The sequence below is a fragment of the Otolemur garnettii genome, unplaced genomic scaffold (genome assembly GCF_000181295.1).
Source record: "Otolemur garnettii isolate 467f Iridium unplaced genomic scaffold, OtoGar3 scaffold00072, whole genome shotgun sequence".
Lineage (NCBI taxonomy): Eukaryota > Metazoa > Chordata > Mammalia > Primates > Galagidae > Otolemur > Otolemur garnettii.
In genome coordinates this window covers 6126331-6153020 of record NW_003852467.1, presented here as the reverse complement: position 1 = coordinate 6153020, position 26690 = coordinate 6126331, and the positions used below count along the sequence as shown (strand labels likewise).

The following is a 26690-nucleotide window of genomic DNA, read 5'->3' as shown; positions in this document are numbered from 1 at the left end:
CGAGTCTTTTTGTTCAGTTTCTGGAATTAAAAGAGCACATTTCATTTAGCTGGTTTATGTGGGAATTCATCCCACACGGCGCCCTATCCACTGAGCCACAGGCACCGTCCTTCGTTTACTTTGGGATGAGAAGCCGCTCACTGCTGGATTTTAACCCAAGGATTTACAAGACCTGATTCTTAATTGGATCACCCTGGCTTCTGTGTTGAGGATAGACTGAAGGAAGAAAGGGTGGAAGTTAGGACGCCAGCAGGGCAATTATGATGCCTTGGACTGGAATAGTGAAAGTAATGATGGGGAGAAGATTGTAAGATCTATTTATTTATTTATTTTTGAAGTTTTTGGCCAGGGCTGGGCTTGAATGCACCACCTCTGGCATATGAGGCTGGCGCCCTACTCCTTGAGCCAAAGGTGCCACCCTATTCATTTATTTTTTTTTGAGACAGAGTCTCACTATGTCACCCTAGGTAGAGTATTATGGCATCACAGCTCACAGCAACCTCAAACTCTTGGGCTCAGTTGATTCTCTTGCTTCAGCCTCCCAAGTAGCTGAACATTGTGGCAGGTGCCTGTAGTCCCAGCTACTTGGGAGGCTGAGGCAGGAGGACTGCGTGAACCAAGGAGTTTGATGTTGCTATGGGCTAGGCTGATGCCATAGTGCCGTAGACTGGGCAACAGAGTGAGACTGTGTCAAAAAGAAAAAACTAATCTCTTATCATGTCCAAGAGCACTATGTCACCCTAGGTAGAGTGCTGGAACTGATTATAGGTGCCCGCCACAATGCCTGGCTATTTTTTTCTTGCAGTTGTCATTGTTGGTTAGCTGGTCCAGGCTGGGTTCAAACCTGCCCCCTTCAGTGTATGTGGCTGGCGCTGTAACCACAGTGCTACGGGCACCAAGCCTATTTTTTTTTGGAGACAGAGTCTCACTATGTCACCCTCAGTAGAGTGCTGTGGTGTCACAACTCACAACAACCTCAAACTCTTGGGCTCAAGCAGTTCTCTTGCCTCAGCCTCCCTTGTAGCTGGGACTACAGGTGCCTGCCACAATGCCTGGTTATGTTTTTGTATTTTTGTTTTTAGCAGGCTAGGGCTGGTTTGAGCTCACCAGCCCCAGTGCATGTGGCTGGTGCCCTAACCGCTGACCTGCAGGCACCGAACCCAAGACAGTTCTCTGTGACTGAAGGCAATGCCTAGAGAGGGACACAGCTGTGTCCTGTCAACGCCCAATATTCCTGGCAGCTGGGATATGGGTACCCTGGCCCTGAAGACAAGAGGAGATGTGACCAGGGCACTGCAATATCCTCTTCCAGCATCTACAGTCTGAAACTGCACTAAAAGTCCAGAGGTCACGTTGAAATGAATGCAAATGAATGGGGAGAGCATCTTTTTCCACTGGTGGAATGTGTACTTCTTTATTTGCTGGTTTTTATCAGATGGTCAACATTTTCAGCTGGGGTAGTGTCATTAAATTACTCTGGAGAAGTGACAGCTGAACAAAATAGGAAAAGTATGCAAGAACAAATACCATTCAAATAGCTCTAAGAGCTGGAGCTTGCCCGTTAGGGAGATGATGAAAAGAATACCGCCTCTACTCAGGCAGTAAAAGAGAATCCGTGATTTTTTACTGCTTCCCTACGAGGCATTTGGAAATGTTGAGGCGGTTTTGTCATCACAATGACTTGGAGAACTACAAAGCGAGGGGCAGTTGTGCATAATGAATTGTCCCAACCCAAATACCAACAGCCCTTCTGTTGGATTGAAAGTTAGGTGCCTACTAACCAGGCACATTTGAGAGCGAAGGGTGCTGTTGATAATGATGACAAGACAACAGGCTTAAACTGTGAGTGAGGCAGGCAAGCTAAGACTTCTCTGAGCCCCAGCATAGGGACTTGCAGCCACCCGCATGGGAAAAGGGATAAAGCAGACCCAGGAACACAAGGTGTGAAATCAATCATATCTGAGCAGTATAGGCGTGAAGTCTCCCAACTGTCATATTGACTTTAAAAAGGGATTGAATGTGGGCCAGCCAAGGGGCTCACGGCTCTAATCCTAGCACTCTGGGAGGCTGAGGCAGGAGTTTGAGACCAGCCTGAGCAAGAGTGAGTCCCTGTCTGTACTAAAAATAGAAAATGTAGTTGGACATTGTAGTGGATGACTGTAGTCCTAGCTACTTGGGAAGATGAGGCAGGAGGATGGCTTGAGCCCAGGAGTTGAGGCTGCTGTGAGGTAGGCTGACGCTACAGCACTCTAGCCTGGGGCAATAGAGTGAGACTCTGTCTCAAAAAGAAAAGAAAAAGGAATTGAATGTAGCATAAGAAAAGTTATTCATCTCAAAATTGTAATATGCCTGGGATGTTTAATTTTAGTAAATGGCCAGGAATTGTTGAACTAGTAATCTCAACTCTTGTGATGGTGTAAGTATTACCTTGGTATAGTGCTTCCTACATCATGGCACTTAGAGAAACTGATTATCAGTTGTAGGGCATCCTTAGTCAACTGCAGAAGGCTAAAGATTACAGGACTCATCTGGCCACCCTCAAGACTGAAGGACCTTAGTACTCCTGGGACGTACCCACTGAGAGAAGCCCTGTCTCACTAAATAAGTCTTGAAAGCCGAGTTTTGTTTTTTTTTTTTGAGACAGAGTCTCAAGCTGTCCCCCTGGGTAGAATGCTGTGGCCTCACAGCTCACAGCAACCTCCAACTCCTGGGCTCAAGCGAGTCTCTTGCCTCAGCCTCCCAAGTAGCTGGGACCACAAGTGCCCACCACAATGCCTGGCAATTTTGGGGTTGCAGCCATCATTGTTGTTTGGCGGGCCCGGGCTGGATTCGAACCCGCCAACTTAGGTGTATGTGGCTGGCGCCTTAGCCACTTGAGCCACAGGCGCTGAGCCTAGTAAGTTTTTTAGAATGAAACAAAGAGATGGTAGAGTAAACCTAAACCATGATTTTAATGTTTATGTTGAATTTAAGGATAATCTGTGTTTGCTTAAAATGCTTAAGATGTTTGTGACAATTTGGCTTGTTAGCAAATTGGAGAGATTGGTCTTGGGTTCCCATTTAAAATGTGTAATTTTATTTTATTTATTTATTTTTGAGACAGAGTCTCACTTTGTCACTCTCAGCAGAGTGCTGTAGCTCACAGCAACCTCAATCTCTTGGGCATCTTCTTGCCTCAGCCTCCCTAGTAGCTGAGACTATAGGCACCTGCCACAACACCTGGCTATTTTTAGAGATGAGGTCTTGCTCTTGCTCAGGCTGGTCTTGAACTCCTGAGCTCAAGCAATCCAACACTCACAATTTTTTTTTTTTTTTAAGATAGAATCTCACTATGTTGCCCTCAATAGAATGCCATGGCGTCAGAGTTCACAGCAGCCTCAACCTCTTGGGCTTAAGCAGTTCTTTTGCCTCAGCCTCTCAAGTAGCTGGGACCACAGGCTCCTGCCACCACACCAGGCCATATTTTTTTTTTTTGGTTGTTGCAGTTGTCATTGTTTAGCAGGCCTGGGCTGGGCTTGAACCTGCCACCTTCGGTGTATGTGGCTGGAGCCCTACTCACTGAACTACGGGTGCTGAGCTACAATTTTTTTTTTTTTTTGAGACAAAGTCTGACTTTGTGGCCATTGGTAGAGTGCCATGGCCTCAAAGCTTATAGCAACTTCAAACTCTTGGGCTCAAGTGATCCTCTTGCCTCTGTTTTTCATTTCTAGTAGAGATGGGGTCTCACTGTTGCTCTGGCTGGTCTGGAACTCTTGATCTCAAGCAATCCACCTTCTCAGCCTTCCAGAGTGCAAGGATTACAGGTATGAGACACTGCACCCAGCATAAGGTATGTCATTTTATACGTGTAACTTCGGAAAGAATCATGTAAGAAAATTGGACTCAGTTCACATAGTATCTAGTACTGGAAAGTTTTGAAGAACTTGAGATTCACTGTATTTATAAGCTTAATTTGTTTAGATATATGTGAATTAGGTACTGGGGAGGTTTTGTTAGTTTGAAAATGTTTCCTATGAGACATTATACAGGCTTGAAAAGAAAGTACATAAAAAGTATAAATGCATTTTAGAACAATAAAATTCAGACTACTTAACTTGAATAAGGCTGCTCACTGCAAGTGACTTCCGTATGCAAACTCTGCATTTATACATATAAAAACAAAAATTATAAGTCGAACCTAAAGATTTAGGAAAAATTATGTCTTAAAATGTACACTGAGTGGAGGAACCTAGCCCACACTACTTTAACCAAGTGATCAGTGTCCGCACCAAGAATGGGATAAACCTGCCTTCTAAGACTCCTGGTATGAGGTGCTGAAGATATCCTTGCATGTGTGGTATTCCTGCCAAAAAGGCATACCTTGAATCTAATCATGAGCACACATCACACAAACCCATCCTATAAAGTAGGCTTGTACTCTAGAACGTCAAAGTCCTTAAAGACAAAGAAAGGCAAAGAAACTGTGCCAGATCAAAGGAGATTAAAGAGATATGACAAGTAAATGTCACAAAATCATGAATTAGATCTCAGACCAGGGAAATACATGTAACAATAAAAGACATCGTTGGCACAATTGATAATATTCGAATATGGGCTGTGCAGTAGATGACGGCTATATAGAATGTTACATTTATTTGATAATTGTACTGTGGTCATGCAAGGGAATGTCCTAGTTACCAGGAAATGTACTTGTGTATTTAAGTGTAAAGGGCCATAGTGTGTGCAACTTATTCTTAAAATGCTTCCAGAAACCCCTCAATCTACCATTTGTTCATCAAGAAAATTGAAAAAAAAAAAAAAAGAAAATGGAGCAAAATGTAAACAATTGGCTAATATGGGTAAAAGGTATATGGGTTTTTTTTTTTTTTTTTTGCACTGTCTTACAGTTTTCCTTTGAACCAGTTCTGTCTTCCCCAGAACCAGTTCTGAGGCATTATTTTTTAAGCATCTTTTTATGTCCTTAGCGCTGATTCTGTCATGAATTATAGAAATGGGCTCAGTGCTTGTAGCTCACCAGCTAGAGTGCTAGCCACATACACCGGAGCTGGTGGGTTTAAATCCAGCCCAGGCCTGCCAAACGACAAATGAGACCCAGGACCAAAAATATAGTGGGGCACTGTGGCGGGCGCCTGTAGTCCTAGCTACTTTTGGGAGGCTGAGGCAGGAGAAATCACTTAAGCCTAAGAGTTTGAGGTTGTTGTGAGCTGTGATGCCATAGCACTCTACCCAGGGTGACATAGTGAGACTTGACTGTCTCAAGAAAATTTCATATCACTTCTATAATTCTTTTTTTTTTTCAAGAAGAAAAAGTGTAAATTACCTTAATTCATATACTTATTAATAAAACACCCACCTCCCCCCCACACAGCAAGCACTGTTGCTGCACAAACTTTATCTCCCAAGCTACAAATAATGCTTACCCCATTTGATCCAGAAATCTCATGTCTGGGAATGTATCCACAGATATATTTGTATAGAAGTGAAATGGTAAAATGAAAACTGTGCAAGATGTTTGGTCACAGCAAAAGACTGAAAATAAACTAGTCTACTAGACAAATCATTTAATAAACTATCTTCTTATATATGGAAATATTATACAGCTATAGAAAAGAATGAGAAAGCATTTTATATAGGGGAAGATCTCCTGAGTCCATTTTTTTTTTGGTAGAGACAAAGTCTTACTTTGTCACCTTTGGTAGAGTGCCATGGCATCACACTCCTGGGCTCAAGCGATTCTCTCGCCTCAGCCTCCCGAGTAGCTGGGACTACCGGTGCCTGCCAAAACGCCCGGCTATTTTTTTGGTTGCAGTTTGGCCAGGGCTGAACCCGCCACCCTCAGTATATGGGGCCAGCACCCTACTCACTGAGCCACAGGCGCTGCTCTCCTGAGTCCATTTTTAAGTAAGTCAAATAAGGTGCATAAGTGGATGCAGAGTGCGCTATCTGTGACATGAAGGGAAAAAAAGGAACATATATAAAGATACTTCTTTGGAAGCATACACAAATTAAGAATGTTTACTCAGAGCAGGGAGGATGTGGGAGACAGATAGGGTGGTTGAGAGTCATCTTTCTAGATTTTCATTTTTCAATCATGTGAATGCATTTCTTATTTAAAAATTAAATAACTAAATGAAAAACGAAGTATTACAGTCCAATCAACGATTTTTTGTAACATAACTGCGTGCTTTATTAAGATACACAGTAAAGCAGTAATATAATACAATAGTAAGGCATATATTTGGTGAAGTCTGATATGTTGTGAAAATGCAATAAAACTGAAGTTTAAAAAAATAATTAGTAAATGTTACAGTGTCGGTGTTAAAACACGATATATATGATACTCAAGTAAGAACCCAGTACCTGAAAACAATGACATAACATGCCACGTGATGTTTATGCTTCAGTTACATTGATTATGATTTACAGTTTAATACTCGGTGGTTATAAAGAACACGAAATAATGTCCAAATTATGCTTAAAACACAGCAATAAAGCTCTCGATTTTTATTCAAATATTTTGACAGACTCACTCCAGAACTAACGTCTAAAAGATAAAACAAAAAGATTAAAACAAAATTATGCACTCTATTTACCTCTGATTTTAGAAACTTAAACTTCTTAGTAGGATATAAAGCAACCCCTTGTTTTAAATCTTGGTTAAAAAAAAAAATCCTTGGATAAAGGCAAAGTCCAGTGTTACATAAAGGAAAACAATGCAAGACTAAAACCAAATCTTCGTGTAATTTGTTACCTTAGAGCTTTGGGTTTTCTTTTGGAAATTATAAAGGAAAAAAGAAAAGAGAGAAAGATGGTCACGCAATAGACAGGTGGTGAAGCTGTGAAATCAGGTATGCACAACTATCAGGAACACCCCAAAACCAAAGTGAGGTAGAAATAGCATGAGAAGCTGTGTTTGATGTTAATTATCGTTAATAAAATAATGCACAGAACTGTTCTCCGAAAGTTACACTTGATGTCAGAGGTAACAGATTCGCAAAATAACCTGTGATTTCTATTGTAAGATTCAAAAAAAAAAGTAATAAAATGACATGAAAGAGTAAAGCTTTTTCCTACCAGTCCTTAGCTTTTCCTCTTGAGTTTTTCTTCTCGGTTCGATTTTTGTTTGTTTACATATTTAATTAACCTGCCTCATCCACCCCAAAGGGTTTGGAGTAGCTTTTTCTGTTGGAACATCTGAATGGAGTTGCCTTCCCACTTACAAACCTGTGTGGTATTTCTTGAAGAGAAATGCAAAAGCAGGAAACAGTTCCTGGGCTTCCAGGTTGATCTTCATCAGCATCACAATGTGATGGGGTTACCATCTTACACATTTTCCTAAGGATTGTTTTAAATTAAGTCTTCCAGCATTTAAAAAACTCATAGCAATGGGAAAAGAAAAATCTACAGAAACAATAGTAAAAGCAAAGCACCTACTTCCTTTTGACAGTGAGAAGAAGGCAGGGTAATTTAGTTGTAAAATTATAGAGATCTCTCTGTACGGTTATGAGCATTCATCCAATCCTGTCCTTAGGCGTAGACTGCTTCCTCACAGGGATTGGCTGGGAATTCATAGCCCGCTAGCCCTAGCATCATCCTCCTACTGCTCAAGAGTTCAAATTACCTTCTGATTCTCTGATTTCCACTGAAGCATCATTAAATCTAAACCATGGCATTGCTAGCAGCAGGAGCTGAATAGTATCAACCAACGGATTACTCTGATATAATAAGTTCTGTGTATTCATTCACATTCCTGTTAAAATAAAAATTCAATACCGTAGTTGTCAGTGGAAAGTTTAAAATGAGAAACATCTGGAGCCCTAGACAATGTTTTAGTGTGGTTGTTTCCTCCTGGCTTCAGGCTCCAGGGAATATTCATTCTAGACCAAGCAGGTAAGCCTGGGTGACTAGAAGCAATTTCTTTCCATTAGGAAGTGGCAGGAACATTTGAAGAAGAAATTTAAAAGGTCTATTGAAATTCGTATCTAGTTATCTATATACCTATAGTATTTATATACCAATAGACATATAGATGTCTAAAATAAAAACCTATAGCCAGCCCCACTCAGTCAATAATTCCCAAAGAGCAATGCAAAGTAGCCATTTGGTGGTGTGTGTTAGAGAAAGTCCTATCTTCAATATGCAATAAAAGAACAAAGAGCTATGAATTTCATATGGATATCACGCTAAAAGGATGCAAAACAATGCGCTGCCTCAAACTCTGTGTGTGTTTGTGTCTGTGTGTGTGTGTCTGTGTTTGTTTTTAGGGGTTTTTATAAACAACTTTTTTTTTTTATAAAGCACACTTTAGTTTACAATCTTTCTTTATAACTGTTATAAATTTTTAAACAACCCAAAATGCGTTCCATATAAAGAAATGGCAAGTTATTTAGCTATCAAGATTTTACATGTAGTTTTCTTATAACTTTTTTTTGTACAATTGCATAGACGTGTAAAACCTGCCATTGTTAACAAAACAATAACAGACTTAGAAACTACTGAAATCTACAGTATAGTACCACTACCCTTCACAAAAATATAGATTTTATTTCTTGTAAACTCTTACTGTCTAATCCTCTTTGTTGTATGAATATTATAAAAACCATGCGGGAATCAGGAATTGTAAAACATTTAGTCTGCTCCTTCTTCATCTGTCATGACTGAAACTAAGGACTCCATCGCTCTGCCCAAATCATCTGCCATGTGGAAAAGGCTTCCTACATTGTGTCCTGGAAAGCAAACAGAAAGACAGACTTTACAAAGGGTGCCAGTATCATCACCTGCATTAACTCTTTGCCATTTGGGAGGCCATGCCCCATTTCTGGGTGAAGACAACACAGAAGCTGCATTGGGGGTGTACACAACAGGGTTTGATTTCACCAGTTTCCAGGATGAAGCAAAGCCTTGTTAATGAAGCTATCACACGTTGTTAGTATCAGCTTAATGTTGGATCAGGCTACTAGTGTCTTTTAAACAGAAAATTGTCAAACAATACATCGTCCCAATGTAAACATCATGTATTAACATGATTCCATGGATAAGCCCAAGATTTTTATCATAACAGGAATATTACACAATGGGATACATCCTTGCCACCTTGCTATGTATGATTACTGTATATATATATTTTTCTTCTTTTTTTTTTTTTGCAGTTTTTGGCTGGGGTCAGGTTTGAACCCACCACCTCTGGTATATAGGGCCAGCGCCACCCTACACCTTTGAGCCACAGGCACCGCCCTATATAATTACTTTTTTTTTTTGAGACAGGAGCCTCAAGCTGTCCCCCTGGGTAGAGCACTGTGGCATCATAGCTCACAGCAACCTCCAACTCCTGGGCTCAAGAAAGTCTCCTCCCTCAGCCTCCCAAGTAGCTGGGACCACAGGCGCTCACCACAACGCCCGGCTATTTTTTGGTTGCAGCCGTCATTGTTGTTTGGCGGGCCTGGGCTGGATTTGAACCTGCCACCTTGGGCGTACGTGGCTGGCACCTTAGCCACTTGAGCCACAGGTGCCGAGCCTATAATTACTATCTTATATTAACATTGTTTACTATGAAACCACCACCATCATCACTACCATCTCTACTACCAATCATCACCATCACCACCACATAAAATTTTCCTTTCTAAGGCTGTTTCAAGCTGTTGACTTACTTCTGAGGCTATGATAGAGGTGATTATTTTCTACTTTTACTTGGGTTGACCTTTTTGTACACTTTTAACATTTGAATTAGGAAACTTCAGAATAAAAATCACTTTTCATGGCCGCCCTGGTGGCTGACCCTGTAAACCTAGCACTCTGGGAGGCTGAGGCATGTGGATTGCCTGAGCAAGAGCAAGACCCATCTCTAAAAATAGCTCGGTGTGGCTCGGTGCCCGTAGCACAGTGGTTATGGTGCTAACCACATACAACGAGGCTGGCAGGTTCGAACATGGCCTGGGCCAGCTGAACAACAATGACAGATGCAACAACAGCAAAAAATAGCCGGGTGTTGTGGCAGGTGCCTGTAGTTCCAGCTACTTGGGAGGCTGAGGCAAGAGAATTGCCTAAGCCCAGGAGTTGAAGGTTGCTGTGAGCTGTGATGTCACAGCACTCTACCGAGGGCAATAAAGTGAGATTCTGTCTCAAAAAAAAAAAAAAAAAAAAAAAGAAAGTGCTCAGTTTGGTAGCACATGTACTAAAAACTGTAACGATATAGAAAAGATGAGCATGGCCCCTGTGCAAGGATGACATGCAAATTCGTGAAGTGTTTCATATTTTTCTGTTAGGACATGCAATATGTCTAGTAAGACCTGGATTCTCTGGAAAAAAAATCCACTTTTCATTCCAAATTACTCTAGAACCTAATTATAATATGACCCACATTAATTGCATGGACTTGGGTATCCTGTGACTCTATCTTTGATCTCCTCCTAAATGAAGGCTAACTATCAGGATAGCCTTTTAATAATAATGTATCAGAACTACTAGCATCAATCCTCCAGCATAAGAACAGAGAGAGACCCAATGTCCTTGGGTATTTTGTAGCAAAATTCAGATCTAGAATAAGATAATCTGAGACACAGTTTATGCTTACCCTTTCAGATATGTCTCATATTTTTATACAGCTAATTTTACTTCTTGGCCATTGGTAAATCTTTGTACTATTCAAGTACTGTCTTTGGAACTGAAATGCTTTACTAGGCTATTACTACCTTACTATGTATCAACTTTACAGATTCCCATAATAATTGTTAAAATCCCAATAAAAATTAAAGATAGATTAAGGCAGGTACTCTGTTCTAATATTTATTTCAAGAGACAGGTCCCTTTAAAAAAATATGAGAAGACCTGAAGAGGCACTTAAACAGTGATGGCGCCAGATCGATTTGAGACTTATTTAAAAGTTTAATGCCATTCAGGCATTTATATTAAGGTGACCAAGTTTGTGAATCTCTTTGAGATTGATCAGTGTGGCTTCATCAAGAAGTAATTATGTTTAAAAAAATAACTTTGGATTTCGGTTGAGGCTACCAATATGAAAACTTTTAAAACGTATGTACTATTCATAAAGGGGGCAAACGGTTTGACAGCACTCACTGAAGAACGAAAATCAACATTGGCTTTGCTGTGCCATAAAAATCACAAGAAAACACAGTGGGATCTTTGCTGGTCCTTAGAGCTCAGAACACAAACATATAACTGACGCTACCAGGTTGGAGGGCTTCTCCTGTATCTTTTTTACTTCTCAGCAACCCTGGGAAATCTGCAAAATTATTCGTGCATAATTGAAAATAGATGGACTAACTACAAATTTTTAATTACCAGTAATCCAGCCATTAACCAAACCAGTAAAAACAAACACCAAGACCCTTACAATCTGATACTGGAATGCAATTCAAACTTTTTCTTAGGACCCACACCCGAATACATTGTAGTTTACCTGGGAGCTAGAAAGTGTATTACAAAATATAAACAAGAAAGAGAAAAACTCATTTTCCCCGTCAGTTTATTGATCATCAAAAAGTACCTTTTTAGACTGTGTGTGAGGGCACGTGAACTCAATCTCAACAGATAATTAAAAAGCAAATGCATTTATACGTTATATAGCCACGCGGTGCTTCTATTCCTTGAAATGGTTCAGTTACTACCTGGAAGGAAAATTCTTGAGTCTCTCAAGAAGTATAAGTTCTAGGGGTATCTGCCATTTAAAAATCTGCCAGGGAAAACAGAGGTTCATTATTCTTAATATACCACACTCTCTCCCATAATATGCTGGACTGTTTAAACGGTTAAATTTTCACAAATGGCCCGTAGTCATCCTTATGCTATAAAAATGAAGAATCTTTAGCGTCACCTCACCTTATTTATGTTATGCCTTTTGTTACTTCATTTATGGATATTTGTTTCACCAAAATAATAATTTTAATTTGTTCTCATGGAGGCTTTCATTAGATTCTGAAAAAAAGTTGTACATCTGACAAAACACTGCCCCAAAGAATCAGATTTCAATCTATTGGAAGGGTAAAATTGTACTGTAAAACATGGATATAAACAATTTGTATCCTGGTTCTATTATCCATTTGTGTAAGGCACAACATTAGTGAGGTCATTATTTTTACCTGACAGATTTTCCTAAAGTCCAAATTACAATCTCATACTGTAAGGGCAAAAAAATCAGTGGAAGCAGCCGGGATTCAGGCCTTTGCATCAGCTTCCAGCACAAGCTGACACCAAAATACGGCTACAGAAAGTCTTAACTTAATCCATTCTTAAGCAAGGATTATTGAACACAAAGGGATGACGCATCGGACATTAGGACGGTTGTATGTTTTTCCAAGTTGGTGCTAACTGCAACACATTTAGTCTCACACGCCACCACTGCCTGAGGGAGTTGTTTTCTGCAGTGATTGGAATTGAGACTTTCTGGCAAAGATTCAAGACCTCCACAGCAATCTGGCGCTCTATTTTTTAAAAATACAATTCCCAAACAAATGGTTAGCATTGAACTGGCAAAGCCAGAATACTGTAGTGAAATGTGCTTATCTTTACCCTTCTCTATCATTTAATGTCTGAGAAAAAAATCTGGTGTACTGTATATTTGGGGTATTTTCATAGCATTAAATAAGTCATTATTATTTAGATTACCTGGCTTCTGGAACCGTGTACATGACCTTGTACTACCTGACTGTAATACATCTCGGGCAGTAAGTCTCCGAACTCTATAGGACTTCAGTGATAGGTGCAGACTTTTTCTAACATTCATTCACGAGTGAGACCATTTTAGGGTGGTCAAAATTATGGTGTAAGTTTTCACAAAAAAGTTAAAAAATAAATTTGAAGGGGCACTTACCATAAGAATGAACCCAAGAAGTGTCAAGTACAAAGTACATGAGCCAGGCAAACTGTCAGGAACATTCAGAGATTCCGGTTTCCTTCTCCTCCCAGCCTACCACTCCTTCCCAGGACCCCACCACCCAAAGCCTTACAAGTAAGCGCTGGCATAGACATATGGAAGGATCACTAAATTCATTAGCCTCGTATGACACGGTGTTGGTAGAATTTTTTGTATATTCCTTACGTTTAAATGAATCCATGGCCACTCTCATCCATCCTGTTGTTAAGGATCCAGAATTATCTCATATAAGGACTCTCTACTTATCCAACCTGTCTCCTGGAACATTATTACATACTGGGACAGTACACACTATTGCCATCTGATGGGATAGTTTTCCTTCTATCTTCCTTAACAATAAGCTCACGGTAAGGACAATTTTGTGTCACCAGGGCTGTCACTCAAAAATATGTCATCTAATAGTCACTTAGTTAATTCGATGTTCCTGGCAGAGACAGGACAATATTCCTGGCAGAATAGGAGGAACCTTAACCTTTCAGGATAAAACCTCAAACCACATTCAGTGCTGATGCACCCTATCTTTTTCAATCCATACACAGGCATTTAAAACCCCCCTCAGGACTCCAACTTGGAATTTTTTAATCTAATTGGTTGTTCTCTGTACCTTCAAATGCCCAATAAAAAGGAATGTCTTCTAAAAGGCAAGTTGAGATGACATATGTTTTTGAAATCGCATTTTATCATGTGGCAGTACAGTGTAAGAGTTAAAAGAGTCCGGAACCAGACTACCTGGATCCAAATCCTGGCTGTCACCTTGGACACACTGCTTCCCCTCTCATTGACTCAGTTTCCTTATCTGCAAAATAGGGTTAATGAGAACACCTACCTCATAGGTTTGTCATGAAGATTACATAATGAAAAAGAAAGATGGCAACTGCTGACAGCAATGCTTTGGCACACAGTCAGTGCTCAAAAAATGTTAGCTAAAATGGGAAAGAGTATAGGAACCGGGGAAAAATGGAACAAAAGAAACATGAAGTCATCCTAGAAGAATAGAAAGCAAAGGCGCTGGCAGAAAATGCTAAGGTCCTGGAAGTGGAAGAAAGCTGTATGACTCACCAGTTATGGCGAAGGCTAAATTTAATTGGAAGATTTTGTTTGTGTTGCAAATGGCAACAGATGATGGACTGTGGGGCTCCAACAGGGGGCGCCAAAGGACTGCCATTTTAAAGGGATTCCTGCTCCCCCCAACCCCTGGGTCCTGTCGTCATGGTAATGACAAGATGAACATCTGAGGGATGTTCCTCATGAGTTAGAAGTGGAGAGGTGACTACCATCTTTAAATGGTGACGCAATGTGTAATACACATACATGCGCGTGCACGCACACAATTTTTACACAAATGCCAAACACAGAAAGCAGGATGAGACAGACAGAAGCCATGGCTGTGAGCCTGAATCTCACTAACCTCTCTCATTGGCTTTCCAGGGGTATTTCTTCCTTTAATAATAGAGAGAGGAAGAGGCAGAGATATCAGGAAGGGAAAAAAAAAACATGCATATATATACAGTTTCATAGCAATTTACTTCTTTTACCAAACAAATATTGAGATGACAATTCATTTATTCCCTTCTGAAAAGAAAACAGAAACAAAATCCCCAAAGACACATCTAGTCAAATAACCTTTACATACACTTAAAGTCAGTGCAAACAGATAACATGATCCAGGAGATGTCATTTATAGAATCCATATGAAAACTGGCACAGAATCAAAATCTGACAGATCACGTATTGTTTTCAAGGGCAACACAAGCTTAATGTTCAAAAATCTCGGAATCTCTTCATTCTCCACTTGACATTCAGCATGACTTTGTGTGCCAAAAGTCTGCACCCCAAATGCAAGACAGAACCCCTAACATGCAGGGTGGGCTCCATCCTTTTGGGAGAATTTCTTGGTAGAAGCTGAGCATGTCCATGACAGGATTGGGGGGCATTTGATAAAATAGAAAAGATGAAGGGAAGAACTAAGTTCCACTAATGGACAAGCCACAGATCTAGATCCAAGAATGAGCTTTCAACCTCTCCCTTGTTAATTTAATAAATATCAGGAGCCTTGGAGAGTGAATGGCTAGAGACCCATTGGCCTTGTTTCATAGACCCCTACATCTGTATTCATTTCTTTATTTTTGAAAAGTGGATTCCCATGAGAAAGTATTCTATGACAGTATTCATAATTAGAATACTAGACAGAAAGGGAGGAGCCTCTGACCACACCCAGCATGTCATGGGCATGCAATTTCCTTTCATCTCCAGAATCTTCAAACTAAAATACTGGTTTTCAAACTGTTTGTAGCAATGGGACACTTCCTAAAATAATCGTATATGGAATTGCAGTTATTTAGAGCAGATCAAAGCAGAGCTGTGTGAGGTCCTGTACAGGATCCCCCTTCCTCCTTGACCACCATGCTCAGGGACTAAACACTAAAACTCCCTCAAACGATTTGGGAACTATTAGTCCGGAATGGGGAAGTCTGAAGGTACAATTCCAATAGGAATTTTTCACAGCTCAAGTATAGGGCTCAAAACTTTTAGTAGATATTTAAAAGTTTTCTCAGTATGACTTTTCCTTTCCTCCCTTCCTTCCATTCTGCCCTCCTGTTCTCGCCCTTCCTCCTTTTCCCCTTTCTAGTCCTCATTCTGAATTTTCCTGAGTCAGAGATTTCTTAGGATATAAAAATTGTAGGTTGACCATGTAAGGGCCAGGCACTCATGATGCTCCTCAAGCCAGGGGAAAGAGAGAAAAATGGGTACTGGCTCTTCAGCTATGAGCGTGACCAGTGGTAGACCCTTACCAGATGACAGGAAAGGGAGGAGAACGTCATTTCCTCCTTTCCAGCTCGAACAAATCCCAGTATGAATTACCCCTTCCTTTTGATTCCTTTAGCAAAGTTTTTTGTTTTTATTAAAAAAAAAATCTTTATATTTCATAGTTATACCATCTGGTAGCAGAATTAATTCTCTTTTCTTCTAAAGACTATGAGTTCTTTGAAGGTAGGGCCCACATGTTGTGTACCCATCCCCTGATCCCCAGTACTTTCTAATATAGTAAACACTATTGGTACTTGATAAATGCTCACTGATCTGAATTAGCGAGTAGCAGCTGGCTCATGGCCAAGAGTCCTCCTGAGTTAAAAGCAACTTGACCTTGACTGCTATACTTGAGCTTGGATACCAAAGGCTGGTAATTTATTCTGGTTTGTAACTTTAGTCTTTTTTGAAAACTTGGTAACTTTGCCTATTTTGAAAACGCCAGAATTCTGGGAAGGACAGCACTGCTAGAAAGCTTTTATGATTTAGTTTCAGAATGCAATTACGGTTCTTGAGTGATTAAGGCTGCATATCTTTATGAATTCAACACCAAAGCATACCCAGCGTTCAGTATCGACCAGTCACTGGTGAATATGCAGCAACAAATGATTTCTATTTGGTTTCAAGTACTTCTTCAGAAACTATATTTTATGTAAAATGGACCTCCCAGAGCCAGTTAACACTAATCTTTTCCCAAATCCTCTGTCATCACTTGGATCGCAAGGTACTCGATGACACAGTATAAAAGGAAGCTCTTCTTTTCATTAAAAAGAATATATAATAAAATAAAATAAAAACAAATGATGTTTTCTACTCCATTAGGAATAGCTTTACACTGATAAAATAGAGGTTACTTGGTTGTAACATTTTAAAAAGTTCTTGACCAGTACATAAATACAAGTGCCAGATAAAAGTGTTACTTTATAAATACATTCCTTGGAAATGAGTTTCCTCAGACTTTCAATTAGGGTGTCCATCTGGCAATGTGGTATGTTGGCAGGAAATGAATCAAGGGGAAAGGGAAGTATGCCAGGGGAGTCCTGAGACTAAATAAAGCCCTTGGTCAGGTCTAGAGAAGTCTAGTTTCCTCGGGCAGTATGAACTTGACATTAACAATTATAATTCATTATTTCAGAGTCAGAATCGCAATGCATTACTGTTTCTGGGGGCCTCTACCTTCTTTTATCTTAGTTCACTGACAGTTTCAAAAAGTTAAGGACGAATGAGTCCCTTTTTAGAATTACAAGTCAAAGAAGATTCAAATCTCTACACTTTAAATACTGAAAGCTGCATGCTCTCTGCTGAACATGGATATAAATGTATAAATCAATTCAAAAGCATAGTTTTGTTGAGCTGAAAGTTGATCAGCATGGAAGCCCGTGACTGTATACGTGTCACAGTAAGAATGGACAATGAAATAATAGTATAAATAAGGGACTGGGACATTTCCCCTATAGGGGGCCAGAGAGTAAATATGTTAGGCTTTGCAAGCCACAGTCTCTGTCGTAACTGTTTTACTCTGCTATAACTACTCTGCCCTGGTAGTAAGAAAGCAACTATAGGCAACATGTAAATGAGTTGGTGCAGCTGTGTTTCAAACTACCTTATGTATAAAAACAGGTAGTGGGCCAGGTTTGGCCTATGGGCTGTATATAGTCTGCTTGTCTTTGGTATAAAGGGATAATTGTTCGAATCCTTTGTAGAGGTAAGAAACAGAATGGTGCCTGAAAGGGGGCCTATGATGCTTCCGTCTGCTTTTGTTCTTTATGTTGTTTTTCATAACAGAACCACAAAACTGAATTTTTAAAGATGGCAGGTTTTACAAAGCCATCTTTGTAAAAAGAGGGGTTGGTAAATTAGGGACGTTTGACAGATGAATACGGGCTTATTGTGAGGTTGGTACACGTATGAGAGGGACAGGATGGCATGGGCTGCTGGGGATAAAAATGATGTGGCACAGGTCAGTAGGCGAGAGACTGTACAGGCAGCAGAAATACCCACATAGCACTAACTGCTTTCTGGATTGTCTTACTGCACTGAGAACTTATCTCAGATCCTATTATTCATTAACCTCTATAAAGTGGCACCTCATCACTTCTTGGCCTTTTGGCTAAAATCAAGTATAAAGTAATACCTCATATTTGGGAGCTCAATACCCTACCACTGACTAGGAAAGCATTTCTTTCATCAGGGCACACACTATAAAATACCTTTGTTAGACTGCTAAATGATTAGGGACTTATGGCCAAATTGCTTAAGGATTTATTTTTTTTGCAGTTTTTTTTTTTTTTTTTTTGCCGGGGCTGGGTTTGAACCCGTTACCCCTGGTATATGGGGCCAGCACCCGCCCTACTCCTGGAGCTACAGGCGCTGCCCTAAGGATTTCTTCTTCTTCTTTTTTTATTTTTTTGAGACAGAGTCTTATTATGTCACCCTCGGTAGAGTACCATGGTGTCACAGCTCACAGCAACCTCCAACTCTTGGGCTTAAGTGATTTCTTGCCTTAGCCTCCCAAGTAGCTGGGACTACAGGCGCCTGCCATAAGACTCTGCTATTTTGTTGTTGTTGTTGTAGTTGTCATTATTGTTTAGCTGGCCTGGGCTGGACTCGAACCTGCCAGCCTTGGTGCATGTGGCTGGTGCTGTAACCACTGTGCTAAGGGTGCCCAGCCAGAATTTATTCTGAAATTATATTAATTGTTTTTTCTACCCATGTAGTGTTCCTGTAGAATGGTAGAGATTGAGAAAGTGTCTTACAATAGACAATGACTTTTATTACACTGGAATTTACCATCTACATATACTTGCAGACAAAGGAAGAGATTATATAGATTGATAAATAAATTAGATAGAAATTGGCTGATGGTTAGTGTTAAAATACATATATACTGAGCTGCTCAAACCCTCCAACTATTTGCGAACAATAACTATATCTAGATATTAATCAGGAAAGATATAATCACAGAGCTAAATGTGCACACATTCACACCCTGAACATAGTTTATATTGCCGATTATGCGTGGCTATCCGTTTATCACTAAATGGGGAAGAATGCGACTTCTTTATTAATATGGATAGCAGTTTAACAACGCCATCACCATTGAGATAAGATCAGAAACCTAATTTAACTTGCTGAATGGCCAGGAAAAAGGCACTTCACTTCTCTGGGCTTCCCGGAAAATGAAAGATAAAGATTAGCACACGCCTTAAGGTTAAGCTCTGTGGAAGGGGCAACAAAATAAAGTGGCAAATTTAAAGAACACAGTAGCTTGCCTACCTATATATTCTTTATGTTTGAGAAAAACATAATTTTTTTAAAGAAGGCTTCTCCTCTGTGGGCAATTATCTAGCAGGGTTAAGTAAACCACGAGGTGGTATTTAATAGCCCACTTCCACTAAATGTCTGACCTCTGGCGCCAACATCTGTTTTGAGTTACTCAAACAGCTGTCCAAAACAGCTGTAAAAACCGTGAACTTCATTTTCGTAACACAACAATGGGAACGTGTATGGCAGCGTTACAATAAAACTATAAAGTCCTCTAAGACATCAGCAAGATCTTAGGTAGAAACATTCATGGTAAAAATTTTAAGATTTAATTTTTTTTGACAGATGGTCACCTGGGCAAGGAAAGTGAGATCAGTTAGATCAGTAATTTTAAACTGCTGGTTCGGAAGATCAGTTTAGTGGATTGCAGCCGGCCTTTTATTTTTAAATAAATAAAAGAGAAGAGGAGCATGCATTATATGTAGCATGGAAGGTATTGCTTCATGAAACTTTTATTTCTGACCTTTGCATGTGTAACTATGAGTTATGTGACTATGAGTGCTGTGTACATAGGATGGCCATATACATATATGTGTGTGTACATAAATATACATATAATCTTTTTAATATCCTTACCCCAGTTTGCAACATAAAATGTTTCTATTATATGGGTAATGATAAAAATGGGTAGAAAGTCACTGTTCTGGGCATCAAAGAGGCTAAGATGACCTTTTAAGGTTCTTGCATTTGGGAGAAACTATAATCCCGAGACGTTAGGGTTCTCAAAAACTTCTGCTCACTATCAGTCTAACATACCTACCAACTGCTAAAATATTCCCCTCAAACCTACCTGCATCCCCACCCTCACCCCAGTCATTCAAAATTAAATAAAAAAAGCTTTCAGTTAGAAATAAACTATTCCTAAAACACTAGAGTGCACTGATGATTGGCCTATTTTTATAATGAAGAAACTCTTAATCTTAATTTGGGGAGAGAAGGGCCTAGAACAAGGCCTCATTTAGCTGGAAGCAGCAAAACGAGAGAAGATGGCACGGTCCGGCCTTACAGAAAGACTGGCCACAACTTCCAACACTTTACTCTCTTACTGTGTTTTTTGTTTATTTGACTGTGCTTCCCCCCCAGGAATATGAATTAATTTTCCCAGGCCACCAGGATATGAATGAGTAAGTAGAAAGTTAGTGGAATTGGTATCACAGACCAGGAGGCCTCCTTAGCTCCTATTTGAGAACTGAAATCACCACTTAGGGGATGATATGCTTCCTAAGCATTACTTGAAGAAATACTATGCAGGTGTCCTGACTAGAGTTCTCCAAATTTGTATACACGTGAGTAAGATCAATATCAGAGATGCTAATTGCAAAATACCATATTAGAGGAGGGACAGTTCTAGTCTTCCAGGAAGCTTCTTCCATACCGGTATAATATTTAGCTTTAGGATTCTAAAGGGGGTGTGTACGAAGGGAGATGGTGCAAAATCCTTAAAGCTCATTAGGGTGGACCAGAGATACGGGACATAAAAGAATCGAGGGGAGGCAAGGCTGCCTTGCCTCGGGGAAGCAGAGCCATGAGCCGTGCTGTAGCTTCTTCTCTGCTATCTTCCTGTTGTTCCGATGTGGAAGAAATGCCCAGGGTGCCAGAACAGCTGCCACTAACTTCCCACAGAGCAGGTAAACAAGCCACCAGTTTAAGGGTACAGGATCATACAGCAGTCTTATCACTGTATTGTGTCTGGAATTTCTTTGGAATTCTATATCCCCAACTGATCATAAGTACCCTGAAGGCATGGAACTTGTCATTTCTTCTTTGTGTCCCTAGTACCTCTAGTGGCACATAGTAGGTGCTAGGAAAAGCTGACGGGACAGAGTACGGGGGATAAAGGTGAGAGCATTTGATTCTGCCAAGCCTGTATGTATATGGCCTTCTGATTATGAATCATGACATCTAGGGAAAGGAGTCTAAGACAGTCAGGATGGGGAAGGGGGTGGTGGGTGGGGGGCGTGGAGGTAGGTGGAAGACAGATAAGACTTTTATCTGTTAAAATCAACACATCAGAGGCGCTCAGCAGTGAAAAGATGGCTGGTGCAGACATTTAAAATTAGCTTCCCCTGATGGTTCCTTAGCAACGCTCTACCAGAACATTATTGCTTTTAATGTGCATTGCACAACGCTCACTCACACATCAAATAGCTAGGAAATGGCCATTGTTAACTGACACTGAACAAAAAGATAGGAAAAACACACTACTCCAAACACCCTCCTCATTGCCCTTATGGCGAGGAACAAATAGCCCAGATTTCCTGCTGCCCATCCTTTGCGGGCTGCCCATTAGGGGTGCCAATCACTGGCGACAAAGCCTTGGGCTTTTTCCCCTTTGTTTCATTGGGCTTTCCTTCTATTTGATCACAGGTGACTGCCACTAGTCTTTTTATTCACCGAAGGGAGGTGAGATGGTGACTTTGTTTTATCTAAGGGAAATAACTTAAAACAAATGCTCTAGGAAACTAACAAGAGCAGCGAAATATCTCCTTGGATGAGGCAAGACATGTCCATGCAGGGTAGAGGGAAAATCTGGGGTGAGGGGAGAGGTTTAAAATGCTGCCTTTGTTTGAGGGGAAAAAGGCATAAGGTCAGTGATAGAAAGAAAAATAGTAATGCCTTTCTTTGCAAAGCCTGTATTCCAGGTATGAAGGTTAAATAGTCTATGAAGATTTGATTGTTTTTGCAGTTAATGATGGAGTATGACACAATTTTTAAGTATACAAAGCATCAGATTGCAAGTCAGAATTTCCACCACCACCTGCTAGGCACGTTCTAGGCCTTGCTGTAGCACATAATAGCCACGTGTCCCTGGCAAAGGCACCACTGGAGCACTAATTTCCTGTCTGTAAAAGTCACATAATAATTGCTTTTTAGCACAAGGCACAGCATATAATTAACTCTTCAGACTAATGTGTGAAGCAAGTAAAATACTTGATAAATATAAGGTGCTATCCTTATTTCTGGAGACATCTTGATTTCACAAGTATTCAAATCAAAATACTTCAAAGTAGGAATTCACATCAAAAAATAAAACCTCCCCATGGACCCAAATTGGCATTCTGATAGCACCTGTTGACTTCCATACAGAAAATACTTCAGTTGTGTATGGAAGTGAGGGGACTAATCCCAGTAAGTCTGAGTCCCTCAAAGGGACTGGAGCTTACCTCTCGAACTAGGGAAGGAGTTGTTGAGTTGCTCCATCACCTCCTCTAACCCTGTGCTTGTGTCTTGAGGAGGACTGAGAAGATCTTCCTCGCCTTAATAAAAGCAAAAATAGATAGTAGCAAATTACTCTTATGTAAAACGTAGTAGAGAAAAGGGCCATAATTACATTTTAAAAACCATTATAAATTCATTTCACTTGATCGTAAATAAGTTAAAAAATAAAAAACCCTCAAGCTTAATAATTAGGAAACAACTTTTCTATAATATTATTAAAGTTTATTTTATGAGGTTTTCCTTTTTTTTTGGATATAGTCCCAAGCTGTTGCCCTGGGTAGAGTGCCATGGCATCACAGCTCACAGCAACCTCCTCAAACTCTTGGCCTCAAGCCATCTTCTTTCTTTTTTTTTTTTTTTTTTTTTTTTTAGAGACAGAGTCTCACTTTACCGCCTTTGGTAGAGTGCCATAGCATAGCTCATAGCAACCTCCAACTCCTGGGCTTAGGTGATTCTCTTGCCTCAGCCTCCCAAGTAGCTGGGACTACAGGCACCCGCCACAACGCTAGGCTATTTTTAGAGACAGGGGCTGGGTTTGAACCCACTCTCAGTATATGGGGCTGGTGTCTTGCCCACTGAGCCATAGGCGCCACCTGAGGTCTCACTTTTGCTTAAGCTGGTCTTGAACTTGTGAGCTCAAGCAATCCACCCTTTTTGGCCTTCCAGAGTGCTAGGATTACAGGTATAAGCCAATGAGCCTGGTCTTTGTGAGGTTTTATTTTTTAATTTTTTTTTTTAAATTTCAGTTTGATGTGAGGGTACATACAACTAGATTATAATAGTTGCATTTGTTATGTAGAGGCCCTCTCATAGTTGTGTCCCACACCCAAAAGGTATGCCATATACCCTTACATTGCACTTATTAAGTGGGAGCACACCCATCCCCTTCCTTCCCGTATTCCCCCTCCCCCCAACCAGAACTGAGTTTTTTTGGGGGGGGGTAAAGTCCCTCTTATAATTGTGTTCCACCCCACTGAATTGAGTTTCTTTCATTTTTTTGACAAACCCTCTTTTCTTATGCCCTGTTAACAAATGTCAGACTTTTTTCTTTTTCTTTTTTTTTTTTTTTGAGACAGAGCCTCAAGCTTTCCCCCTGGGTAGAGTTCTGTTACAGCAACCTCCAACTCCTGGGCTCAAGCGAGTCTCCTGCCTCAGCCTCCCAAGTAGCTAGGACCACAGGCACCTGCCACAACGCCTGGCTATTTTTTTTGCTTGCAGCCATCATTGTTGTTTTGGCAGGACGGGGCTGAATTCGAACCCGCCACCTTAGGTGTATGTGGCTGGTGCCTTAGCCACTTGAGCCACAGGAGCCGAGCCAGACTTTTTTCTTTGTAGTAAAGCAATCATGGCACACTTGCTGTGTGTGTCCTCAACCCAAAATAAGAATGTGACATGTTATACTCCCACCATGAAAGAAGACACTGAGGGCTTTTTAAAAACTCTTTCTTTTGGTATTTAACCAAAAATACAAACAAAAGCCAAGTACTTTTAACGTCCAGTGTAGTAGAAATCCAAGTATTATGTGACCTATACAAGTAATGAAATATTAATATTCTAAAAACTGTAGAAATGGGGTTTATTGGAAAGTTGTGTTCTTCCCTCTTTGGTACTTGGGAATACTTTATCATAATGAGATGTTGGAGTTCCATAGAGAGGAAATATTTTTAATTAATTTTTTTTTGAGACAGTTCTCATTTTGTCCCCCTCAGTAGAGTGCTGTGGTGTCATAGCTCACAGCAACCTCAACTCTTGGGCTCAAGCAATTCTCTTGTCTCAGCCTCCCAAAGAGCTGGGACCACAGGTGCCTACCACAGTGCCCAGCTATTTTTAGAGACTGGGTCTTGCTCTTGCTCAGGCTGAGCTGGAACTCCTGAGCTCAGGCAATCCACCTGCCTCAGCCTCCCAGAGTGCTAGGATTATCGGTGTGAGCCAGCATGCCCAGCCCCTACTTTTAATTTTTGAGATTTTTTTTTTTTAATGTGAGATGAGAATGATGATTTGGAAGCCTCTGAGAGGAGTTTAGGGATGGATGATCTTCATTTGAATGGGAATCTCCTTGTACATTTTGTGGATCTGTGTCACTATTATTTATTCATGTGTTAAAGAAATACACTTCAAGTAGCATTTACAGTTGGGGGGATTTTATAGGCACAAACAAAATTAATTTCAACTTTAAAGGTCTTTTGAAACTAATTTTTCACAATGCTCTATCTTCCAAGTAACTGCTTTTCAAGTTCCATTTGTTCAGCTTGTTGTCACTTCTGCCTAAAAGGAGACCTTGCTTCAGCAAGTTAACAATAATGAACTTTCTTAGGGAGAAGCTGAGGTTCACATCTGACGCGGAAATGCCTGCGAAGCCAGTGACTAAATGATTTAAATATGCTTGTCATTTCCTTCGGTCTACGCTACTTGGAGTTTCATCTATGATTATAATCCTGCATTTATTTCTATGTTTTCATCCTTGCTTTTTAAAGCACAAGCTAAAAGAATCACTAGCAATGCTAACCATTAAGACGAAATCACATCCTAGGTGGATGAGAGGCTGCATGTCATTATTAGAATGGAGGGTTAAGAACCTAGGATAGATAACAAGCCTCTGATTATGCAAGTCTCATGGTAACACCACAGGAAACCTCTTTGAAATACCAAGTACAGAAAATGGGTGCTGAAGAATTAAGGTCCCAAAGTAGAAGAGTTACAACCTCTCTCTTTTTCTCCCTCCCTCTTTGCATACACATGCTCAAGTTTATGCCTTTGCAAAAAGGGGAAATTTAGCATTTTTAGTTTCTTTTTTCTTGTGGTTTTAAACTACCATTATCTGGTGACAAAATGAATAAACTACTACTAGTGGGAGGAACAGGAATCCTGACAACTACAGGGCCAATTACACATTTCTATTCCACTAGTGATGCAAATGTTTGCTGAACTAGGAAACATGAGGCATTTTTAATGGCAATAAGTCCACTTTAGTGACTGTATGCCTTACACAATAAATCAGAACCAACAGAAACAGTTATGAGCACTGATGTTAATATTTCTGACAGTTTAATTACATCACACTGGAGCTCTAGGAACTCAATTGCACTAAGATTCAGGTACAGTTCAACGAAGGGACTGACATTCCTGTTTCTGAATCATTTCAAAGATCAAATTGTAAAATACTATAAACCTAACGATTTATGTTTACAAATAAAGTATCAGTCTCAAATAGGAGTGTTCAAGTACAAATGTAAAATTGGCTTATTTGTCTTAATGGAAAACTTTCATGGCAGTGATAATTGTATCCATTTAGATATTCTTAGAGTCTCTTATTACATTTTAGGTAGTAAAAAACAAGTAATGTGTATAACCTTTTTTTTTTTTCTCAATATTTAAGATTTCTCAAAATGTGTTTAAATCACCGCTTTTGAAGAACTGAAATCAGAAATTATATACATGCCTGAGTAGAAGTGCTTCAACTCACCAAAAAATGCCTGATGCCTACTATTTTCTGTATCAGATTATAATGGAAAAGTTAAAACAGCTAAATGAAACCTGAAGGTAAAGTAACACTATCGCACTATTCCAGACTTAGCCAGATTTCTTTTTCTTTTTTTGCAGTTTTTGGCCGGGGCTGGGTTTGAACTCGACACCTCCGGCGTATGGGGCTGGCGCCCCACTCCTTTGAGCCACAGGCATGGTTCCACTTAGCCAGATTTCTTGAATGCCTTTAAAAAACCCACAAAAATTTAAAAAAGACTAAGATTAATTTATTACTTCAAATGTTTATTAAAAGCCAACTGTATGCCAGACACTATTCTAGATGATGAGGTTATAATAGTAAACAAAGAGTCCTGCCTCCATGAAACGGATTCTTTTTTTTTTTTTTCTGCAAAAGTAAATTTATTTCAGGTTAATGTGACGGTATAAACAAATAGGTGAAAATATTTGATTTTGTTAGATAGAGTCCCTTCTGTGGTCACATCTGACACACAAAAGGTGTGCCAAACACCCCACCAGGTGCCCATTCAGTGAAAGCACCCCAACACCCCATTACCCCTGTCCTCAACTTGAATTGAAATGAGTTTTTCTCCTATGTGGGCATGAAGTAGTTCATCTTTTGGCTATGTATTAGTATTGAGTGCACTGGGTAGTTGCTTTTCCATTCTTGTGATACTTTGCTAAGAAGAATGTGTTTTGGCTCAGTGCCTGTAGCACAGGGGTTACAGTGCCAGCCACATGCAACAGGGTGGTGGGTTCAAACCCAGCCCAGGCCAGCTAAACAATAATGACAACTGCAACAAAAAATAGCTGGGGGTTGTGGTGGGCACCTGTACTCCCAGCTACTTGGGAGGCTGAGGCAAGAGAATGGCTTAAGCCTAAGAGTTTCAGGTTGCTGTGAGCTATGATGCTACGAAACTCTACCCAGGGCAACATAGTGAGACTCTGTCTCAAAAAAAAAAAAAAA

General features: G+C 40.2%; 1 protein-coding gene and 1 non-coding gene across 4 annotated transcripts in view; one reads left to right on the top strand and one right to left on the bottom strand.

Annotated features, from left to right (window-relative positions):
• Positions 1-6162: 6162 nt before the first annotated feature.
• Positions 6163-26690, bottom strand: part of DMD (dystrophin) — a 2307273-nt gene continuing 2286745 nt past the window's right edge. Inside the window, exons 16-18 of one of the 3 annotated variants that reach the window (XM_023515449.1) lie at positions 22189-22281; positions 14301-14332; positions 6163-8726 (exon numbers count right to left, since the gene is read on the bottom strand). In XM_023515449.1, the coding sequence (XP_023371217.1) occupies positions 8715-8726; positions 14301-14332; positions 22189-22281 (137 nt within the window). In that variant the 3' untranslated portion in view covers positions 6163-8714. The remainder of the gene's footprint in view (positions 8727-14300; positions 14333-22188; positions 22282-26690) is intronic. The other 2 variants (XM_012807596.2, XM_023515448.1) reach the window with 2 other exon arrangements.
• Positions 10151-10258, top strand: LOC111726597. Its single transcript, XR_002774337.1, has one exon. It is a non-coding gene; the product is annotated as a U6 spliceosomal RNA (small nuclear RNA).